Here is a 24,700-nt window from a genome sequence, read left to right as displayed (position 1 = left end):
TTTCATGCATTGGAGAAGGAAGTGGCAACCCACTCCAGTGTTCTTGCCTGGAGAATCCCAGGGACAGGGGAGCCTGGTGGGCTGCCGTCTGTGGGGTCGCATAGAGTCGGACACGACTGAAGTGACTTAACAGCAGCAGCAGCAGAAAAGTAAGAATGGGTTTTTACCCATTTTTATAGGATCAATAGTTGAAAGATATCCGCTGTGCCTCATAAAACCCTCTCATAGGAGTTCCTTGGTGGTCCAGTGGTTAAGACTATGCTTCCACTTCAGGGCGCATGGGTTCAATCCCTAGTCAGGGAACTAAGATACTAAGTGTGGTCAAATAAATCAATAAAAATTAAAAAGCAAGCCACTAAGTCAAGACAAAATAAAAAAAAAGAAAAGAAAAATAACACAATCACTAAACCTTGCCTTGTTTATTTGCAGTGAAACAGTAAGATCGCAGCAAATATACACCGTAAGCTGGTGCTACATAGAGGTAGATGTGCTTGAAATGCAGGAGAACAGCAAAGAGAAATGCTCCTTCCATATGCCTTTTCTAGAAGATTGAAAAGGGAAATATCAATTCAAAATTCAGGGTAAACTAAACACCATAATGTAGCATCCTGGACTGGATCCTGGAATAGAAGGATGTTAGTGGAAAAACTGGTGAAATCTGAATGTATCAATGTTGGTTTTTTAGTCTTGATGAATGTACCATACAATGGTAACATTACAGGAAAATGAGTGAAGGGGTATAGGAACTCTATTGTATTTGAAAATGGTTAAGATAAATGGGTGAGGGGAGAAGAGAAATAGGTGAGGGAGATTAAGAGATGAAGTACAGTTGCAAAACAAATGAATCATGGGTATGAAAGGTACCGTGTGGAAAATGTAGTCAGCAACTATATCTGTCATCTCAGTATGGTGACAGATTGTAACCAGACTTACCGTGGTGATCATTTTGAAATGGATAGAAATACTGAGCCATTATGTTATGTAACAGCAACTAACAGTGTTGTAGACCAATTATTACTTCAAAAACAAACAAACTCATAGGGAAAAGATTAGACCTGTAGTTAGCCAGAGGTGAGAAATGGGGGAGGGAGAATTGAATAAAGGCAGTCAAAAGGCACAAAATTCTAGTTACAAGACAAATAAGTTCTAGGAATGTGATGTACAATATGAGAAATATAACACTGGTGGTGTTTCAGTCTCTAAGTCATGTCCAACTCTTTGTGACGCCGTGGACTATAGCCCACCAGGCTCCTCTGTCCATAGGATTTACCAGGCAAGAATATTGGAGTGGGTTGTCATTTCCCTTTCTGGGGATCTTCTTGACCCAGGGATCAAACCCACATCTCCTGCTTGGCAAGTGGATTCTTTACCACTGAGCCAGCAGGGAAGACCAGTATAAGAACAGAAGGAATTGATTCCAATTAGCTTTTACAGTTGGAGAAGGCAATGGCACCCCACTCCAGTACTCTTGCCTGGAAAATCCCACGGACGGAGGAGCCTGGTAGGCTGCAGTCCATGGGTTGCTAAGAGTCGGACATGACTGAGTGACTTCACTTTGACTTTTCACTTTCATACATTGGAAAGGAAATGGCAACCCACTCCAGTATTCTTGCCTAGAGAATCCAAGGGACGGGGGAGCCTGGTGGGCTGCCGTCTATGGGGTCACGCAGTGTCGGGCACGACTGAAGCGACTTAGCAGTAGCAGCAGCAGCAGCTTTTACAGTGAGCCTAGTGGGTTCATAAATTCATTACTTCAACAAATATTTATTAAGTACTAAGTTTGATGTTGAGGTATAAATACATCGGCATAACAACACACTACAAATTCTCGCTAAGGGACCCAAAGATGTTAATTACCTTCACTCTCTTATAGTTAAACAATAGCTGGAGCTGATTTCCAGAGAAGATCTGGGAATCAGAGTATGAATAATTATAGATAAACTATGCTAACAAAGAATCACTTAAATCGCACATTACATATTAGGTAACATAGAGGACGACTGGGCTGAAGGCAGCAAGCAGTACCTGATCTAACAAACCACCCAGGAGAATTAAAGGCATTCTGATTCTGGGGGGAAAAAAACAACCCTCCAAACTGAGTTGACTATGACTAGAGAAGTCTGAATTCTACCTACCTCACGGGAATTTTGGAAGGACCAAATGAGATAATGGTCCTGGGGTTCAGCAAAGAAACTGCCAGAGGGACCGTGAAAGGCCAGGTTCCTCCTTTCACTGTCTCATCAGGTGTGGTCTAGAACAGATGAATCAGCAATGGTAAGGCAAAACCAAAGGGATGCTTCTAAATCTCTCCACCAGTTTTATTATTTATTTAAGATTCAGAGAAAGTCCAGCTGGGGTTCTACAGCTAAACTTTAGTTCATTTGTTCAACAACCATTCACCCTTCACTCATTGAACACCAATTATGATCTATGGATAGTGTGGCTTATAATGGTTAAAAGAAAAAAAAACTTATCCAGACATTCATAGTTGATAAAGAACTTTAAAACAGATTATTGAATTTGATCTTTCCAAAGTCCCTGTGAGGTAAGTGGCCCCATTTAATAAACAGAATGTATCGAGGGTAAATTTTATTTTATGGATGAGAAAACTGAGGCTGGGAGGGTCGGAAGACTTGCCTTGGGTTGATGGTTCCCAAACCTGATGGTGTATCAATATTCCCTGGAGATTCCTAAAACCCAATCCCAGAGATGAGGAGACATCCAGAAATCTAAATTACCTGCTTTCCTCCTCTAAAGAAAGGAGGATAATTTTAACAACTTCACACAACAGTTGCAAGGTTTACTCAATAAGATATTATATATAATGGACCCAATGCCAATGCTTTTAAATTACTTGTCTGAGTCACACAGCTTGTTTGGGTTATTCAGGATTTCAACCCAGGTCTTCTGGTTCCAAATCCCATACTTTCCATTACACTATGCTACATGCTTCTGATGGGTAAGGCCCCACCATCATAGTTACTATTCTGTATAAACTATGGAAGACTTCCTTTCTGGACAATCCAAACCAAATATAGAAACTCAAGTTTATTTCAGGCCTGCCACACCCTAACACGTTTTTAGAGTATAATTTTCTCATCTGTAAAATGGAAAAAAGTATTACTAAAAGAGAAGATGGAATTTGTGAGAAATACTCAATACAAGTGTGAATAGCACTTGGCAATGGAAAACAGTTGGTCAAATAAATTTACCTATCACCTTTACAAGCTAAAAACCAAACTAATATAACTAGCCTATTCTGTGTTTACCTGAAAGAATCGTGCAATGGAGAGCAGCATTAATCCAGATAAAAAACCATTGTACTGGAAATGAATATCTGGACTTAGGTCAAGGAAGGAAAACAGAGGATACCAAATTCACAATGAACTGTGCCAGCAGACTGAGCATCAAAGTTACAGGTGCTTATTTTACAGGTAAATTAAAGACAACAGTATTACTACCAGTTTGGACTTTGCATAAAAGTGTTTTGTATAAATTGTAAAATTCTGGATGAACTTTTAAATTAAAATTTATGTTTAAGAAGAAAACCAGGAAACTTTCCCATATGTTCTGTAAGTTAAAGAATGAACAGCTAAAGGAGTATTTTTTGTTTTGTCTTCTAGAATCAGGGATGAGAAAGGAAGGGACCTAACAGCTACCAAAGGCCATTTCATGCAGCATTTCGTTGTCAGTAAGCATACAATGAACCTGTGAGGTAGTCAGAGCCCAGAGCATTACTATACTTATGGCCTATCACCACTCAGATGACAAAACTGAGATCTGAGTCCAGGTCACACCTAAACCAAGGTCTAGGTGCTCTCACCTACACCTGGCTATGTCTAGGAAAACTAGAAATCTGGCTTCGGTCATTTGGATTTTAGTTACATTCAGACCCTTTGGATTTAAGAACTTTGCCTATTAACATGGGGCAAGCCAAGAGGGGAGAAAAGCAGGAAGCCTTGTTTCCACATGCAATACTGTGATAGGCCCTTTTCTACAAAAGGTATTTAGAATAATATAAACTATTTCAGATATGTATATTAGATTAATCTAAAGACAGTTATAAGTCCCAGTATATTGCTTTCCTGGTGATTTACCTGATTCTCGAACATCATCACTAACTTTTCAGGGACAAAGTGCTCTACAACCAGAGGGTGGTAAAGTTGAGTAGAGACCACAGTTTGGGGAACTGACTAACCCATCCCACATCCACTTTCAAAAGCAGCTCACATTTCAGAATCATCATTACAGAAAGAATTAATCTTATACTTTAGTACATATCAAATAAATAAGGGAACAGTGCATAAAACGTCAAGGATACGGTCTACAATCAACAACCCGAAGTTCCACAGCAGTAGTACTGACAGAATAAACTTTGGCTTCTCTGTAAGTTCTTTGCCTGCTTTTTTCCCATCAATGCATTTACAGCACCTAAATTGGAACATGAGGAAAGAATCAGAAACAACATCTTCATTAGAACATTGCAGTACTTTTACAGAGTGCTCTGATACACTCTGTGGTGTTTTATTAGCCATTCATGAGAAGCTGTCCATGCCATTCTTTTCTTTTTAATGTGGAACTATTTTATTTTGAAAATGAATGATAGAAAAGCAACATTCAGGCTGAACAGCAGTTGGAAAACTAAGGTTTGAAAGTGAAAGTGAAATCGCTCAGTCGTGTCCAACTCTTTGTGGCCCCATGGACTATAGCCCCCCAGGCTCCTCCATCCATGGATTTTCCAGGCAAGAGTACTGGAGTGGGTTGCCATTTCCTTCTCCAGGGGATCTTCCCGACCCAGGGATCGAACCCAGGTCTCCCGCATTGTAGGCAGACGCTTTACCGTCTGAGCCACCAGGGAAGTCCAACTAAGGTTTATATCAATCCAAATATGAAGGGGAAAAAAAGGAAGAAATGGAGGAATGAGGAGAGAAAAGATCAAGGAAATAACGCTACTATTTATGGAGCACTCGGTATATCCAAGATGCTTTCACTAAGAGTATAATATTTACTTCCCAAGGACCATGGAAGGTTTTCTTTTTAAAAAGGAGGGAAGAGACTCCAGGAGACTTTCTTGTAGCCCTTCAATAGGTCTGCACCCAAATCACAGCTCAATGTTGCCAGTTATCAACAGGGAAGAAAAAGAAAGGTGACAGGATCCAGGTCTGGTGATACGGACAACTTTTCAGTTAAAGTGCCCTTGGGTGTCACCGTTCCCAAGTAATTCCAGGGAGTTACAAAAGTTTTAGTTGCTTCCCTGTCGGTTCATTAGAAACAAGGATTGGGGTGTCCATGCCATTCCTAAACCTAAAAAGGTGGTAGCACAAAGAAAGTCCTCAGGGCCAGTTTCGTGTCTCTCTCAGCTACGCTGACTTGAAACAAAGTCTTCATTTAATAAAACAAATTAAAAAAACCAAAAACCCAAAAGAATTTTGAAAACTGAGAGGACACACACTATTTTAGTCCGTAAGACTAAAAAAATGCAGACCAGGATAACACTACATTCTAAATTATATGTCATCAAACCAGCCAAATTAAGAATAGGCCGGCGAGAGTTTGGGAGAGAGTGGTGGAGGGGATAGGGAAAAAAAAAAGAATAGAGACACAAACTTGCAGCTTTCAACTACCCAAATAATTTAAAAAACTCCTATAAAAAAATGTATGTCATTTAAAGGTAAAGAATACAGTGATTAAGCGACAGCAGCAGGTGACAACTGTACGATCCATTTCTATTTTGTAAAAATTATATTCAGACACAAAAAGAGGTTGAAATAATAGGCACCAAAATGTTGATAGTGATAGCAGTAAGTGGAGGAATATGGGTTCCTGTTAACTTTAGCGAAAGTGAAAGTGTTAGTCACCCAGTCGTATCCGACTGTGTGACCCCAAGGACTGTAGCCCGCCAGGATCCTCTGTCCGTGGGATTCTCCAGGCAAGAAAACTGGAGTAGGTTGCCATGCCCTCCTCCAGGGGATCTTCCCGACCCAGGGATCGAATCCAGTTCTCCCACCTTGCAGGCAGATTCTTTACCGTCTGAACCACTGTATATGTGCTGTTTTCCAAAATTTTGACAACAAGGATGTATTATTCTTTGAAAAGATTTTTTTTTAATGTGTTTCATTTGAATACCAGCAAATCCTGAAAACAAAGAAAGCTAAAAGGGAAAGCAGACATAATAAAGATGCAGTTGGACAGGGGCTAGGGAAAGGTGTCCTGCTTTTCCTGCCTGTAGCCTGAGTTTCCTCATAAATAGAGTAACCTTATAGGGTAATTGAGAAAATGAAGCAAGTTACTAATCTACACAGAGTGCCTTGTTTGAAGGTTTTCTCTTAGTTAGCTGTTCTCTCTTACACTGTAGATGGAAATGAACTCTCCTCCTTCTCGCTGCCTGCATACCCTTTCCCTGGGAGCATGAATTTAAAGATTTTGAGTTAAAAGGAGTACATGATATATGACCTTCTCCTCCAACTCTTGCCAGGTCATACACAGAATGAAGGTCAGGGAGCCAAACAGGAGTTATTCCGTAAGGGGCAAGAGGTTCACTTGAGAAGGCCACATAAACAGAAATGATCTATTTATGACAAGGGGCACTAGTAACAGAGTTACTTCTCTGTCACAATCATATGAGTAGGCTTAAGTATTAGGACAGAATAGAGACCAACAATGACTGGGAACTCACTATTTGGAAGTCACTGTGCAAAACATTCTACATATATGTATTCAACTACTTAAAAGTAATTTATAAGTAAAAGGTGCAAAACATAAAAGTATACGATATAAACATAGCTTAAAATTAACGAAGAGTCTTTGTGAAGGAATGAATCCGGAGACTGCAACTAGAAGCGCTCAGTGAGATGTCTTGAGTTTCCTAGAATGGACACTCCATTGGTGGTTAGCACTATGCGTGTGTGTGCATGAGTGTGCTGTGTGGTGTGTATGTGAGTATCCTAAAGAGTATCCTAAAGAATAGGGGAGGTCACAGCAGCATGTGGTGGCCTGCTACAAGATAGGAAAGAGGCATGTAGAGCAATTCTGGGCAGGAGAAATGGTCCTGGAACTCTACTTGGGCCTACTTTTCACAACATTCACAATCTTGTACTATCTCTACCTTGTAACCCACCTTAACCCCCATTTTTTTCCCCACAAGATTCAGCTAGACTGCTAGCTGTAAGTACTCACTGTGCAGTTTAAAACGCAACAGTTACAAATGTCCCAGCATTTGCTATTATATGAACTTCGTTTGCCCACAGTGAAGAACAGGTTAATACTATTTGATACCATCTCCTCAACATCTTCCACACGGAATAGCATTCTCAGACTTACTCATGGACGGCATACACAAAGAGTGCGTCTGTAAAGATGACAGAAAATCTCTGGAAGAGTAAGGTCCTTGAGCTGGAGTAATTCAGATTACGGACATTCAGCATCTCTTGATCAAAATATTTCGCAACATGTGACAGGGCATACTCAAACCACGCAAAAAAGGGAGGGTAATCCAAGGTCCACTCTGAAGTTGCCTGTGGTAAAAACAGAAGACAGAATATATCCTAAGTAACTGAATAAACAAAGAAGATACAAAGACTGGAAATTTTCATTCTCTGGTCTTCAAAAACAAAAACAAAAACAAAACACACATAAAATGAAATTACACTTAAAATATGCCATAAATAGAAAAATCTCTGTTAGGACTGAACAGAACACTAAAAGTCATTTCCTGAGTTATTTAATATAGTCTTCAAGTTCCTTAGAGTCAACTGTACTTCAAAACAAATTAATTTGAAACCTTGTAGTAATGAATTTGCTTATGACACGGTTCTATTCATCTAAATATAAAAAGGGAGCTTTACTGTTTTGTTGCTAAGTTGTGTCCAGCTCTCCTGTGACCCCATGGAGTGCAGCCTGCCAGGTTCCTCTGTCCATGGGATTTCCCAGGCAAGAATACGGGAGCGGTTGCCATTTCCGTCTCCACAGTATTTTCCTGACTCAGGGATCAAACTCATGTCTCCCTCATCGGCAGGTGGATTCTTTACCACTGAGCCACCAGGAAAGCCCCCAAAATAGAGTTAAGGCATAACAAATGATTCTTTAGCTTGGGTTTAAGTTCTGTCCCAGAGACACAATTTCTCTACCTGTAAGATGAGATACTGTGAGGACTAAATGAGATAATACATATGAAATCTATTTATAAATAACAAAATGCTAGACTGATCTACTTATCTTTTGCTCCACTAGGTTATAAGACCCTTCAGAGCAGAAACCACTCTGTCATTTCTGTATCTTGAACATTAAGTTCCTGATATATTAAGAACAGTCATTAGTTAAGTGAATAAACAGTCGCTAATGATTAAATAAAAATATAAATCATATGAAAAATATATAAACTATACAAAAACATATAAACTATATATAAACTTTATGGTGCTATAGTTTGGTATTTTGTTTCAGTTTCTACATTCATACAAGAATGGTAGTACTCACCTCATAAGTTATCTCATTACATCTTATATAAGTGTGTGTGTGTATAGTGCTGAATCAGATACAAACTAAGTATCGATAAATATTATTTATTATAATTTACAAAAGTGATTACTATTTCCATTACTTGTCCCTAAAACTAAACCTAGATCTTATACCTAAACAGCTGAGATAGCAATTATCTCTCTACTCTGCACCTGTTGCTCTTTTCAATTGAAAGCTCTTCTCCTTCTGGACGGAGAAGGCAATGGCACCCCATTCCAGTACTCTTGCCTGGAAAATCCCATGGATGGAGGAGCCTGGTAGGCTGCAGTCCATGGGGTCGCTAAGAGTCAGACATGACTGAGTGACTTCACTTTCACTTTCATGCATTGGAGAAGGAAATGGCAACCCACTCCAGTGTTCCTGCCTGGAGAATCCCAGGGACAGGAGAGCCTGGTGGGCTGCCATCTATAGGGTCGCACAGAGTCGGACATGACTGAAGTGACTTAGCAGAAGCAGCAGCTCCTTCTGGAAGTACACTAAGGGTTCACTTGGTACTAACTTGGTGCCCACAGGGACTATTATTTAGGGTCTCTCCTGTGTTATAAAATGAGGCAAGAGACACTCAAATAACTTGTTAGCTCTTTGTTTCTGATAAGGAAGAATGAAAACTTTAGGTCCTAATAAGAAGCAGCCTGTTTATGCCCCGGGCAGGTATAAAATGCAAAAGCCTCAGCCCTGATCCAGCTCAGAGGCTCTCTGTATAGGGCACTCAATCTACAAATCTACAAAACCACCCACTATATTCTCCCTTATGAAATGTTCCTTCACTAATCTCAAATCTCCAATGTGGGATATAAACAAGATGAGCCACTGAAAAATGGAAAGTAATATTAGAAATTTTATTTTTTAATCTTATCCTTCTTAATTTTTATTTTTAAAGTATATTAATACAGTAGTACTTTTATTATTTATAAAGACATATTGGGTAGTAAATGCTTAAAAATGACTTCTTGCTAGGGTGTATATATATATATATATATATTTTAACGTTTAGCAATTACTGGTCTATATAATTTCAAGAAGTTCAACAGGAATTTAGACTATTAACATCCATGGTTTCCAGCCACAGTTTCTATGTCAGAGCTCACACTACCCTTAAAGAGCCATTTATCTTACTGGAAGTCTAAACAATTTTTCTACTTTATCGACATATTTATTATTCTAAATAAAACGGGGAAAAGGAAGCATTAAAAGGACTGAGAAAAGGAACAGGTGCTGCCCGAGAGATAGTCATTTTCCCAAAACAGTGTCCCTGTCCTTCCCGTGCTATATCTAACCCCACACCACCTCAGATCCTCTCATATGCTGCTGCTTCTCCCCACTGAGACTTCCCACGCCGAGCCCAGAAGGTCCTCCTGACCTCAGGAACTTCCAGCTAGAGCCATCCTCTGACCTAAACAGCTTCTGGGAAGCCAAGCAAGCTATTAGCTCACATTTCCTCCCAAGTGACCAATTCTGTCACTTACATGTGGTAGAGCTGGGGCTCATATTCTGTGTCTCCTGACTCCAAATGCATTAGCTCAGGAAGCTACTAGAACAGCAAAGACCCTCACTCAGTGCAGGATGGTGACTACATGTTGACCAGAACGGGGAGGTCTCAGGCCCCAGGAGGACAGCAGAGCCCAACAGGAAGAAGAAAGTCTCTCCGGCTCAGCCAACGCGAGGCTGCCACAACTCAAGCCGATGAAAAGCCATGGCTCTTTGTTTACTACAGCCCTCCCAACTTCCTTTTCCCCCCTTTCTAAGAGCTCTCCTGCCCTTGCTGTGCAGGGACCTTGCCACAGTTGAAGACCCTGAATTGCAATTTTCTGTTGATTTTTTTTTTTCCTGTTGATTTCCTATGTGTGTGTCTGTGTGTGTGCGTTCGTTGCTTGGTTGTGCCTGACTCTGCAACCCCAGGGACTGTAGCCTGCCAGGTTCCTCTGTCCACGGGATTCTCCAGGGAAGAGTACTGCAGTGGGTTGCCACTCCTTTCTCCAGGGGATCTTCCCAATCCAGGGATCAAACCCAGGTCTCCTGTACTGCGGGCAGATTCTTACCATCTGAGCCACCAGGGAAGCCTCTGTTGATCTTAAGTAAGTCCAATTTTTGCTGGAAAAATAACTGTCAGTCTACTTGTTTTAGGTCAACAAAGATTCAAAACAATTGTGTTCATTCCACAAATATTTACTTGGGTGTTTTTGTCTTTCCAAACCAAGGGAGCAATCCTTTTGAGGTCAGAGCAGAAAGGAAGGTTAGAAGCCATGGCTAAGGAAGGCTCTACAATGCAATCTACTGCTCAATATCTACTCTCCTCAGTATGACAAAGACCCTTCCAAACCCACAGCAGACACCTTACCATCCCTCTGTCAGCCTCACTGACAACTGAGTTTTGCCCCATTGATTTCTTTCATTGTTACTGCTGAGGAGAGCAGGAAGAACAAAGAAGTATACCATTACTAGAATCTCTTTTCATATAAACCTCTTGTATCTAAAATAAATGAATAACAAGTGACAGCTCTGGCCTAAATATACTTCCAGGAGTACTAAAATAATAGGTAGTAGTGAAAATTATAGGAGTAAAGGAGAGAACATCCAGAAAGAATGAAAGAATATTAAAAGAAAAAGGAACCACAAAGAGAAGCCCAGAGGAAACCAGCTTTTGAAAGAGTATTTAGATTCAGAAGAGTTAGCAAAGGAGACCAAGAAGGAATAGTCAGAGATAAAAGGAAAAAATGGTGAGACAAGGGACTGACTTTCCATACATAGGTTGAAAGTTATTATATTAATAATGCTAATTATTAAGAACCTTTAGTAATGTTTAATGAGCACTTTTACTCTCAGTACATCACATACATTATATTCACTTTATCCCAATAATTATTTATTATCATCTAATATTAATAGTTGGTGATGCGGAGGCTTTAAGCGGTCAAGCAGCCTACCCACGGCTGCCCAGCACAGGTTTTAAGCAGCAGAGCTGAAAGTCAAATCTAGACAGTCTGGAACCACAGCCCAGCCTCTTGACAACTAGGCCACACATAAAGTTTCCTCACTGGTTTGCATTATTATTTACTTACAGTTCCTTAGCATTCCTATTAAATACTTGCAGTGTTATTATGTGAAGAGGAATTTAGTCAATTAGATCAATTATTCTCAAGCTTTTTCAGTACAAAGGTCTATTATGACTTGACCTAAAAATCCAAAAGGCAACTACAAACTCACAGAAACAGTTTAGCAGTTGTCTTAAGAAAAACCTCCCTGACATCAGAGTGCTGTTTTTGATCAAGTAATTTCTGAGCTAACGTCTGTTTTCCATGAAGTATCAGATGTAAGTTAGTAACTCATACCAGAAATAAAAACACAGACATGGTTTTTATAATAATGGGAGAGAATGGTTTGTATATTGCCAGATACCTACACATCACATTTCATTATTCCTGTCCTCATAAATCACAAAATGTTAGGGAGAGACAGGATCTTAGAGATAATTCATTCCAAATCCTCATATAATTGATGAAAAATCAAGGCTCAGAGAGATGAAATATATTTTCTAGGTGCTGCAGAGCCAGGCCTAGAATCTAATTTTCCTTCTTTCCCTATCCAATATTCTTTCAAAAAGGATGTGACAAATATTATAATTCCCCATGTAAAATTTGGGAAACTCATTTTGAAGTAAAGGGGTCCCCTAATAGTGCCAGAGGGCAGAACTGAATGAAACTGACTCTTTCTAAAACCAAGCTCCCTTGCAGAGTTTGTGATTAACCTTTCTATCCAAAACTTTATTCCCTTTCTTTTTAAAAAATTTTATTTATTTTTGGCTGTGCAGGGTCTTTGTTGCTACGTGAGGATTTCTCTAGCTGCAGCAAGTGCAGGCTATTCTCCAGTTGTGGAGTGCAGGCTTTTTATTGCAGTGGCTTCTCTTACTGTGGACCATGGACTCTAGGGAGCGTGGACTCAGTAGTTGTGGAGCACGGGCTTAGCTGCTCTGTGGCATGTGGGATCTTCCTGGACCAGGGATTGAACCCCTGTCCCCTACATTGGCACGGAGACACCCAACCACTGGACCACCAGGGAAGTCCCTTTATTCCCTTTCTTGTCCCACCATGTTCTCCTTAGGAATTGAAGAGTATCAAAGAAAAGAGGGGGCTGAAACCAACAAAATCCTGTGGGGTCTACTCAGGTATAAGATTCTCCACAACCCCTACTTCTTGTTTGGCCTTCCAAAGAGCAAACTCAAGGAGTTAATGATTAGAACAATAGTCACAGGACTTTTAGATCCTCCTGAAGGGATATAGATAACAACTGGACTCCTATCTTTGAGTTGTTCTGCAGAAACTAATACCCTCAGTTGGTGGATGATGGTGACTACATGCTGACCACAGCACATAGACCCCAGGCTGGAACCAGAAGGTTGATGATTAAGATCCTCTAATCACTGCAGATGGTAACTGCAGCCATGAAATTAAAAGACGCTTACTCCTTGGAAGAAAAGTTATGACCAACCTAGATAGCATATTGAAAAGCAGAGACATTACTTTGCCAACAAAGGTCCATCTAGTCAAGGCTATAGTTTTTCCAGTGGTCATGTATGGATGTGAGAGTTGGACTGTGAAGAAGGCTGAGCGCTGAAGAACTGACGCTTTTGAACTGTGGTGTTGGAAAAGACTCTTGAGAGTCCCTTGGACTGCAAGGAGATCCAACCAGTCCATTCTGAAGGAGATCAGCCCTGGGATTTCTTTGGAAGGAATGATGCTAAAGCTGAAACTCCAGTACTTTGGCCACCTCATGTGAAGAGCTGACTCATTGGAAAAGATTCTGATGCTGGGAGGGATTGGGGGCAGGAGCGAAGGGGATGACAGAGGATGAGATGGCTGGATGGCATCACTGACTCGATGGACCTGAGTCTGAGTGAACTCTGGGAGTTGGTGATGGACAGGGAGGCCTGGCATGCTGCGATTCATGGGGCTGCAAAGACTTGGACACGACTGAGCGACTGAACTAACTAACTAAGTAACTAAACATCACTCTATGACTTCACCACCAACCAATCAGAAAAATACGCATGAGCTGATTATGTACCCTGTGACCCTCACCCCCTACTGCTACCTTTAAAATCTCTTGCCTGAAAGCTACTGGAGAGTTCAGGTCTTTCAAGCACTAGCTGCCCATTCTCTTTGCTTGGCGCCCTGCAATAAACACTGTATTTTCCTTCACCATAACCCAGGTCAGTAGACTGATTGGTTTTGTGTGTGCCAGGCAAGGGGGCCCAAGTTTGGTCTGGTAACATGAGGAAAGAATACAAGTTTTTTTAACGATCCATTCAACCTAAGATCACAGGGGGAACTCTTTTAATATCAGTAATACTTGTATGATAAGGGTGAAAATTATCAACTTACCTCATAATACCACTGTGATATCGGCAAACTGTGGGTGATAGCAAGCCAGTTTCGGTGTACTTCAAAATCTGTGGAATGGCTATGCAAAACAACCAGATGAATAAAATGAGAGCTCAAAATATTTATCAATTTCACATTTCTAAAATTATGCTTTTAAATGATCGACACACCTTACATAGTCACAGCTCACTATCCTATAAAGACAAAAATAGGTACTATATAAGCCTGAAACACTTCACTTATTTGGAGGCCAGACTTCCTTCTGGAAAAGCTGGGGAATCTAAGTGAAAAGGGTCTCTAAGTTAACCACAGGCCGACCTAAAAGCCCATACTTTTTCTCATGGGAGGCCCTCAGGCTATTGCTCAGAGATGACTTATTCTTGTTCATAAACAATGTTAGTAAGATTCATGATCTGGAAAAGGACTCACAAAAGCTGGATATTCAGGGATGAGTAGGTAAGTTCATGAGACAGAAAAGGGGGGGGAGGGGAAATGGCCCTGTCTTTCCCATATCTCCAAATACTGTTTACTAGTCTCCCACTCACTAAATATAAATATATCTAAGTATGTGCCCTATAGGGGAGGAAAACTGTTTTCCCTTCAACCCCTCTAGGTTCTGTGGCTGACCTAAGAATTAAATTGACATAAGACAGAATGGTGCTGCTGCTGCTAAGTCACTTCAGTCGTGGAATAACAGGAGGAAAAAAAAGACAAATTATTTCTATTTACTTATCTATTTTTGGCCACACCATGGGCAAATGGGATCTTAGTTCCCTGACCAGAGATTGAACTCACACCTCCTGCAGTGGAATCACTGAGTCTTAACCATTAGACCACCAGGTTAAGTCCCCCAAAAAGACAATTTGAATTATTTACATATGTACAGAAGTCCCAGAAGATATGAGATGAGACTCATAAGGTAGCCAGATGACTGAGGCTCATCTCACTATTCTGAGAGCTATGGAGAGGGGAAGCGGGCTGAGGCTTCAAAGACAGGCGAAGGTAACTCAAGGGTAAGTCTCTTAGGTGAAAAAGTGATCTCTGGTAAGAGCTACCTTCCAGATACAGGCCCCCTTTCTAATGTATTCCATTGAAAGTAACTTTGACAGCTTTCAGAGCTTCTCCTGTATCTGTAGTTCCTCAAATTAATAGGTCCCCCCAAATCCTTACGCCAAAGAGGCATATTTTGGGGTGCACTTCAGCCACCCTTTGTTCTTCTTTAGCAAAAGCTTATTTTTCTGTTTGCTCACTGCTGTACTTCCCCTCCACATCTTGCACAGCACCTGATATGTGTGTGGATGGGCTCCATACATTCTGGCTGAATTAACCACTCACCAGAGTCAATGAGTTCCACAGCAGAACATGACTTACACTTTCTAATGTTTCATACATTTCTACAATGACAACTCTGTGATGAGTTTCCTAGCCAAGCTCCTCCATGTCTCTTTCATGGCTTGCCATTCCAATATTCATCAAGCCCATGTTCCCTTATGTTCAGTTCTTGGTCTTCTTTCTATTCAGCTTACTCTGCGCTGGACAATCTTATTCACACTTACTACTTCCACTATGAACTGTGGAATGGTGACTCCCAAATCACATATACAACCTTGGTCTCTTTCCTGAGTTCTAGAGAGAGGCATCTCCAACTTCCTGCTGACAATGTCACCTGAATCTCCTACAGATTTCTCAAAATCACAATTCACAAATGATCTTATGACCTAACAGATTTCTCAAAATCACAATTCACAAATGATCTTATGATCTAACATTTCCATTTCTAGATATATACTTGTAGGGGAGCAAAATGTGTCTCTTTGGCAAGAGGATTAATTTAAGCTAATTATTTTTAAGAAACAGAAGACTCAGGAATCCTTTTTTAGCACCCTCTTAAGGGCCCAACGAATTTATATAAAGGGCTTTGTTCCTGGAATAGAGCTATCACTACTGATACTGGTCAAGAATATGGGCTAGGTGTGGTGGAAGAAATTCATCAGAGCCTAGAGATCAGAGTCCACTCTGTCCCACTGTCTCTTCATGGCCCAGCAAACATTTGTTTACCAAGCGTTTGCTTTTCCATCTCCATGTTGACTGCCTTTCTCCCCTTTGCAGTCCCAAACCATTACACTTAACACCTGCTTGTCTTTAGTTGAAGACAGTATTTAAGGTGGAGGTTTCAGTCATTTTGGCAAGTTACTCTGTTATCCTGAGTCTCTCCCATGTACATGCTGTTACACTTTTATTTGATTGTCTCCTATTAATCTGTCTCCTGTTAATTTAATTCATAGACCAGCCAGAAAAACCTGGCCAGAAGGGTAAATGAAAATTTCTTCCTCCCCAAGATACTCAATAGAAATGCACACATATGTTCAACAAAAGACATTTACTAGGTATGTTTTCAGGCCTCAATATATGTCAGAGACCTTTACTGCTACCCAATCTAAAGTGAGTCTCTGGGACTTCCAGAGTATTGGCGGTCCAATACTTAAGACTCCAAGCTTCCACTGCAGGAGACGTGGGTTTGATCCCTAAGTCAGGGAACTAAGATATCATGTGCTGCCTGGCATGGCCAAAATAATAAGGATAAATAAATAAATAAATCTACTTTAAAAAGTACTTTATTGCCATCACTTTAATTAAATAAGTCTTCCCTGTTAGTCTTCTTATAAGATCTCATTTTTTCCCTTCATAACACTTAACATAAGCATTGTTATGTAATTATACACTTGTGTTGATCTGTTTCTGGACCTGCTATCCTTACTAAACTACATAGGAGTTCCCTGGCGGTCCAGTGGTTAGGACTCAGAGCTTTCACTGCCATTGGGCCCAGGTTCAACCCCTGGTCAGGGAACTACAGTCCTGCAAGCTGTACGATGCAGCCAAAAAACCCAAACCAAACCTACACTCTGTAGCCTTAGGGATCATATCCATTTTTTCCCTCCTCTCTAGTACCCAGCCCCAGTATCTGGTTCATAATATAGCACTTAGTAAACATCTTGGTCCCCTTCATGGATCACTGCCTTGCCGTGGCACAGGGGCTTGCGTAACTTAATGAAGCTATGAGCCATGCCATGCAGGGCCACGCAAGACAGACAGGTCATAGTGGAGAGTTCTGACAAAACGTGATCCACTGGAGGGAATGGCAAACCACTCCAGTATACTTGCCATGAGAACCCCATGAGCTGTATAAAAAGGCACAGGGACAGGGAAGCCTGGCATGCTGCAGTCCATGGGGTCGCAGAGTCGGTGACTGAACAACGACAACAAAAATATTTTGGTGAATACTTTTGCATTTATCCTGCAGCTTCTCTCTCACATCCCAGGGGTTTCCTGTTTGAGAAGCAGACCATCAACTACAACTGTACACATTCTTAATCCTGGACCAAGAGCGGTATTCAAAATAACCACGCTGAAGACACATTTCTGGGCTGAAGTAACTAAAGCAAGGAATGTCGATTTATATACACAGTTAAAAAGAAAAATTCCCTTTCATTCGGATTTGAAAGGAACTTTCTTCATATTTAGAAAGATTTTTTTCCAATTTGCTTTTAAAAGGAAAAGATGTTTTTTTATTTCAGTTCTGCAAAGTTCAACTGCCAAACCCCTTCTTTTCCCAAGCTCCTGTAATTCATTTTGCTAAACCTACATAAATACTTCATTGCTTATATATACATCAGTACATGTTTACATTCTATACACACAGCTCTTTCATACCCAACAAGAGGTCACCAAGATCTTGAACTAAAGGATACCAGTAAACCAAATCCTAAACTGGGAACTGGGGTAGGGAGATCCATAGAGAGAAAAGGAAAGAGGGAAAAAGTCAAAGGAGAAAAATTAGGATGAACAGAATGTGGACGCCAACATTAATAAATATTGAGTACCCACTGTATACACCTGGTGGCTGTTCCCACGCTTTCAGTCTTGGTTTTGCGTCCATGTGTCACACACTGGTCTAAACCTGAGTGATCTGGCCCTGTCTACCTCATTCCTTACTGCTCTTCAGTCACAATGGTCACTTTCTGTTCCTAGAATACTGAGTTCTTTCTTAGCACAAGGCCTTTTCACTTACTCTTTCCTATTCCTGGAACTACTTTTCACATTGCTTATTCTTCTGCACCCTACAGCTTTCAACTCAAACATCATCTCCTTTTGAGTATAGTCTTGCCGGGTAGTCGCTCTCTACTTCTTTCAGACCTCATCACAATCTGAAACTTTTCTGTTCCTCTATCCGCCCCCACCAACTCCTTCGAGGACAAAGACTGTAAATGTCTTCCCAACTGCCTCTCCAGGACTTAGAACAGTGCATATTAGCACAGGAGGCAGCTGATACATACTGTATTTGAATGAATGTTGGAGGTAGATGCTGTTTACCTGCATATTAAGGAAGAGGACCCTGAAGCCCCAAAACACTAAAATCAGTGCCAGACATGACTCCAGCTATCCTGAGCTATGATCTGGTCACTAGATTCTTGTGCATAGGTAAAATAACTAAAGCGCTGAGTGGGAAGCATAGCAAAGTGTAGCAGCGACCTCACCACTTCAAGTTCCTTTTCCTCCTCTCATCCACGATTACTCTCGCCCGTCCTAACCGACGGGCCTCCCCGCCCAGCCCCGGGTCGTGTGGGTCCCTTACTAGGTAGGGATGAGAAGGCATTTGAGGAGCGTCACCCCGAGCGCCAAAGCCGAAAACCAATTGCTACCGCCGGTCGCGATCCCGAAAGCCGCCATTGCTACGGCGCCGCCAGCTTTCAATCAACTAGACCCGCCTGCACGGCCCCGCGCATGCGGGGAGGGTCCTCGGAGGCGGCGCCCGCGAGCTGCGCGCATGCGCCGAGCCGCTCAGCCACTGAGGTAGAGGGAGGCCGGAGCTGGGGCGTTTAACCCTCCCGCCCTCACCGCCCCGCCTCGTGCCCCGCCCCGACAGCCTCCCAGAGTCTGCGCGGTTTCCAGAGCGACAAGTTAAGTTTCACAGGCTGTTTTTTTTCTGTTTTGGTTCACAAAGTTGTTGGGTGTCTGCTCTGGTTGTTGATTTTGCCTGTCGTTGGGAAACCTAACTGAGAGAAAACTGTATTTTTTCGTAGAGCCGTTCACGTACTAATGGAAAGAATTGTAATCCCAGAGTAATAGTGGATAAAAGTACCTCAGGATGTTTATTAGAGGCACCTAATGTGAACACCTAGAGTATTATTAGCTCCAGGTAGAAAATTGCCTGGGCAGAGATTCCGACGGGAAAGCTTGGGGAGGCACCTGCCTGAGGGGAGCCCTCCGTGAAGCCTGACTAAAGTCTAGTGCTTCTTCTTTGTGTACTCTTGGGGCCTTGCTAAAGTTCAGATTCTCAGTAGGTCTTACAAAGTCCTACAGTGGATACTGCTGATGCCCAGGCCGAAAGAGCCGAGGCACAAAGAATGGAGCTAGTCTTGTCTCCCTCCTGTACTGTCTGATGGTAGACAAATGCCTTAAAAAAATTTTTTTTTTGGTCAGAGTACAGTTGATTTACAATGTGTTAGTTTCTGCTTAGAGCAAAGTGAATCAGTTATACCTATATCGACTCTTTTTTAGATCCCCTTCCTTTTTAGGTCACCAATGAGTACTGAGTTACTCCCTGTGCTATACAGTAGGTCCTTATCTATTTTATACACAGTAGTGCTCAACATTCAGAAAACGAAGATCATGGCATCTGGTCCCATCACTTCATGGCAAATAGTTGGGGAAACAGTGGAAACAGTGTCAGACTTTATTGTTTTGGGCTCAAAAATCACTGCAGATGGTGATTGCAGCCATGAAATAAAAAGACGCTTACTCCTTGGAAGAAAGGTTATGACCAACCTAGATAGCATGTTGAAAAGCAGAGACATTACTTTGCCAACAAAGGTCCGTCTAGTCAAGGCTATGGTTTTTCCTGTAGTCATGTATGGATGTGAGAGTTGGACTGTGAAGAAAGTTGAGCACCAAAGAATTGTTGCTTTTGAACTGTGGTGTTGGAGAAGACTCTTGAGAGTCCCTTGGACTGCAAGGCGATCCAACCAGTCCATTCTAAAGGAGATCAGCCCTGGGTGTTCTTCGGAAGGACTGATGCTAAAGCTGAAACTCCAATATTTTGGCCACCTGACGCGAAGAGTTGACTCATTGGAAAAGACTCTGATGCTGGGAGGGATTGGGGGCAGGAGGAGAAGGGGACGCCAGAGGATGAGATGGCTGGATGGCATCACTGACTCGATGGACCTGAGTCTGAGTGAACTCCGGGAGATGGTGATGGACAGGGAGACCTGGCGTGCTGTGATTCATAGGGTCGAAAAGAGTCGGACACGACTGAGCGACTGAACTGAACTGAACTGAACTGAGTGTGTATATGTGGAGAAGGCAATGGCACCCCACTCCAGTGTTCTTGCCTGGAGAATCCCAGGGACGGGGGAGCCTGGTGGGCTGCCATCTATGAGGTTGCACAGAGTTAGACACGACTGAAGTGACTTAGCAGCAGCAGCAGTGTGTATATGTCAACCCCAATCTCCCAATTTATCCCACCTCCCGAATGACTAACTTTCTAAACCTAGTTTTCCTTTTTAGTAACTAAGAGATAAAAGTGGTGTCTTCTTCCTAGAGTGGTGGTGAGGATTAAATGAGAGCACATAAATTGCTTGATATGATGCCAGGACAGAATAAATGTTCAATAAACAATGTTTCAGAGAAGTACCTTGCTGAAAGATGAACAGCAGGTGGGTAACAATGTCACTGTCCTCATATGAGTGTATGCCCTCTTGCAACTTCAAATGCCACCCACATGAATTGTTTTTCAGTCACTAAGTTGCATCCTACTCTTTGCAACCCCATACTGCAGTACATCAGACTTCCCTGTCCCCACATGAATATGACACTCAAATTTATATCTCAGGCCCAGCCCTTTTCTCTCACCTCCAGACTGTTATATCCAACTGCCATCTCTTTTTTGTTGTTCAGTCACTCAGTCATGTCCAACTCTTTGCGACCCCATGGACTGCAGCATGCCAGGCTTCCCTGTCCTTCACCATCTCCTGGAGTTTGCTCAAACTCATGTCCATTGAGTTGGTAATGCCATCCAACCATTTTGTCGTCTGCCATCCCCCCTCCTCCTGTCTTCAGTCTTTCCTAGCATCAGAGTCTTTTCCAATGAGTCAGCTCTTTGCTTCAGGTGGCCAAAGTATTGAAGCTTCAGCTTCAGAATCAGTCCTTTCAATGAATATTCAGGACTGATTTTCTTTAGGATGACTGGTCAGATCTCCTTGCTGTCCAAGGGACTCACAAGAGTCTTCTCCAGCACCACAGTTCAAAAGCATCAATTCTTCAGCACTCAACCTGCTTTATGGTCCAACTCTCACATCCATACATGACTACTGGGAAAACCATAGCTGTGACTATAAGGACATTTGTCACCAAAATGATGTCTCTACTTTTTAATAGGCTGTCTAGGTTTGTCATAGTTTCCTTCCAAGGAGGAAGGAAATGTCTTTAATTTCATGGCTGCAGTCACCACCCACAGTGATTTTGGAGCCCAGAAAAATAAAGTTTGTTGCTGTTTCCATTTTTTCCTATCTATTTGCCACAAAGTGATGCAACTAGATGCCACATGGGATCTAGTTCCCTGACCAGAGATCAAACGTGGGGCCTCTTGCTTTAGGAGCACAGAGTCTTAGTCACTGGACCACCAGGAAAGTCCTTCTTAGATGTTTTAAAGGCATCTTACTTTGGTTTCCTAGGTTGCCGTAACAAATAACCACAAACTTAAAACAACAAAAATTTATTCTTCTACAGTTCTGGAGATCAGATGTCTAAAATCAGTCTCACTAGGCAAAAGCCATGTGACATCACCATTGGTGCCTTATGGAGGTTCTGAGAGGAGAATCTTTTCTTTTTCAGCTTTTAGAAGTTGCCTGTATTCCTTGATCACTTCCTTGGATCACTCTAACCTCTTGCTTCTACTGACACATCTATTACTTTTTAGACTCATATGTCCCTTGCTTCCCTTTCATAAGGATACCTGTGAGTGCATCTGGGGTGCTCCCATCTCAAAATATTTAACATAATCACATCTGCAATATCCTGTTTGCCATTTAAGGTAATATTCATGAGTTCCAGAGTTTAGGACATGGTTATCTTTGGAGGCCATTATTCCATTTACCACACAACTCACACTCAGTGTATCCAAAACTGAACTCATGATATTTCAGTATTATCCACTCAGAGAATGACACCAATCATTTGTTCACCTCCCCTGCCTCACACCTGCAAACTCACTGTAAACTTACTAACTCAATACCCATTCCCAATTCTCCTTCTTTGTTTTCCTTTTCTTCTAAAGAGTCTAGAAAAGTTTTAACAGTTTATCTTGCAGCTTCCCTGGAAGCTAGGTGTGGCCTGATGACGCAGTTCTTTTTTTTTTTTTCTGATGACACAGTTTGCTGGGGGTTTCTGGGAAAGGATTTCTTTTCAGTCAGTTCAGTTCAGTCGCTCAGTCGTGTCCGACTCTTTGTGACCCCATGAATTGCAGCACGCCAGGCCTCCTTGTCCATCACCAACTCCCGGAGTTCACTCAGACTCAGGTCCATCGAGTCAGTGATGCCATCCAGCCATCTCATCCTCTGGCGTCCCCTTCTCCTCCTGCCCCCAATCCCTCCCAGCATCAGAGTCTTTTCCAATGAGTCAACTCTTCACATGAAGTGGCCAAAGTACTGGAGTTTCAGCTTTAGCATCATTCCTTCCAAAGAACACCCAGGGCTGATCTCTTTTAGAATTTCTTTTAAATCCTTCTAAAAGAGGCAGTTGGTATGGATTTTGCCCCTTTTTTCATTCTTCCTGGCTTAGACTTGGTCATGATTCATGGAATGATTCTGAGGAAAAGGCACATCATGCTGGCCCTGACATCACTGAGCTGCTAAACAAATGCTGTCTACCTCCAGAATTATTCTTACCTTTTTATTGTCTAAGGAAATTTATTAAGCGAGGAAACACATACACACATCATCATCATCCTTATGTATGTGGGCCACTGTTGTTAGATTGTCTGCTCCTTCCGGTTAAAATGTTTCTAACTGCTATTGCCAAATCCTGTCCATTTGACTTCTTGATGACATCCACTCCTCTCCACCTTCTGTTCTCTTGTCTAGCCTAACTTGCTTTCAACTTCTAGTACATGTCATGTTCCCTCCTGTCACTACACCTTTACACATTCTTTCCCTGTATTTGGAATGTTCTTTCTTCTCCCAGTTGAAAAACAAAATTAAAAAAAAAAATTTAACTGAATAAGTCTTAAAGATCATATTGGTTTTATTCAATGATTTATGAATCAAGCAGCATCTGTCTAGCAGATAGAAAGGAATTCTCTGGCAGAACAACCGCTACAACATATGCACTCAATATTTGTTGAATGGCATGAATGTCTGGAACATAATTCCAACCCAAGTCTCTCCTACTGGAATCACTCTTTTTTCCCCACAGTTTACCACCCAGAATGAGTAGATTATAGGCAGAGGGGAGCAATAACAAAGAAGTTATGCTAGGCAAAAAAGCAGATTGGTTATTGCAAGGTTTCTTTTCCTATAGAGGATGCCAGGGGGTTGTCAGGAAGATTACTCACCTAATGATACAGTGATTCCTGATTTTCTGGTTTTCGATTCCATTTCTGGGAGGACAAAACTGTAATTATATTGACTGGGGGATTTTTGCAGAAACTAATGGCTGTGGCTGGTGATTTTTATTTTGACCAGCCAAAAATTAATTCTGTTATTTCACCAACACTTTGTGGGTTATCACGTTCAGTAGTTTAGCTGACACACCTGTAAAGCCTTCTTCAGCACCGTGGATTTAATTTTCACTGTCCATATCCGAATCAGTCACTGAGATTTTTGTCTTTTGGCTGGTCTAATATTCCCATTGTCTGAATCAGAACTATATTCTGAGGCACTAGGTATTTATGTTGCTTGGACAATCAGAGAAAGCATCTGCGTGAAATTCACTGAGAAATTTTTCTTCACTCACATTTTATGATATGTCATTTTTGAAAATTTTAAGGTAATAAACCTGCATCTATAATATACACAAGATTGGAACAAAAACCTAATGGAGCAAAATATGAATGATAATGAATCATAAGTTGCATAATGAACTACTGATCAAGTTTAAGCTCTAACAACTTTGCACGGTGCTGTTAATTGTATCACTCTCTAAAAACATGTTGATTTCTGTCTCTGGTCAATAATGTGTTTAGTTAAGTCTTATTTTGGTGATGTGGAGCTTAGCACAAGTGATTCCATTTTGGGCCTATTGTCTTGTTTTTAATTTCTCTTTAAGCTAGATATCTCTCCATTCTTTAGCTCTTAGATCAAGCATCACTTTCCCAGGAAAACCTTCCCTGCCCTCACTTCAAGCACCTGTCCGCTGAGGGCAATTTTACATTTATTTGTGTGATTATCTAATTTCCCATTAGGTTTTCATACTATTAGGGCAGGGACCTTGTCTGTACTCAAAACTGGCAGAGCAGCCACTACAACATATGCACTCAATGTATGTTAAATGGCATGAATGTCTGGAACATGATTCCAACCCAAGTCTCTCCTACCAGAATCACTCTTTTTCCCCCACAGTTTACCACCCAGAATGAGTAGATTTCAAACCTGGGGAGATTTTGTGCCATTTTTCCAACTCCTTGTCACATTTTAGTATTCTTGCAATATTTCATACCTTTTTATTATTGCATTTGTTATGGTGATCTGTGATCAATGATCTTTGATGTTACTGTTGGGGAGAGGAAGCATTTTCCCCTCTACCCCTCTTGA

The 24,700-nt window shown here is 41.5% G+C and overlaps 1 protein-coding gene across 1 annotated transcript in view; it reads right to left on the bottom strand.

Moving 5' to 3' along the window:
- Positions 1-18,656, bottom strand: part of ALG8 (ALG8, alpha-1,3-glucosyltransferase) — a 28,220-nt gene extending 9,564 nt beyond the window's left edge. The window contains exons 1-6 of the mRNA XM_010853230.1: positions 18,529-18,656; positions 13,896-13,974; positions 7,321-7,514; positions 4,322-4,431; positions 3,270-3,337; positions 415-541 (exon numbers count right to left, since the gene is read on the bottom strand). Coding sequence (XP_010851532.1) covers positions 415-541; positions 3,270-3,337; positions 4,322-4,431; positions 7,321-7,514; positions 13,896-13,974; positions 18,529-18,623 — 673 coding nt within the window. The 5' untranslated portion in view covers positions 18,624-18,656. The remainder of the gene's footprint in view (positions 1-414; positions 542-3,269; positions 3,338-4,321; positions 4,432-7,320; positions 7,515-13,895; positions 13,975-18,528) is intronic.
- Between the last annotated feature and the right edge of the window lie 6,044 nt (positions 18,657-24,700).

The sequence above is a fragment of the Bison bison genome, unplaced genomic scaffold (genome assembly GCF_000754665.1).
Source record: "Bison bison bison isolate TAMUID 2011002044 unplaced genomic scaffold, Bison_UMD1.0 scf7180017864324, whole genome shotgun sequence".
In the NCBI taxonomy this organism is placed as follows: Eukaryota; Metazoa; Chordata; class Mammalia; order Artiodactyla; family Bovidae; genus Bison; species Bison bison.
Note: the sequence above shows the minus strand (reverse complement) of the source record. Positions and strands in the feature narration are given on the sequence as shown.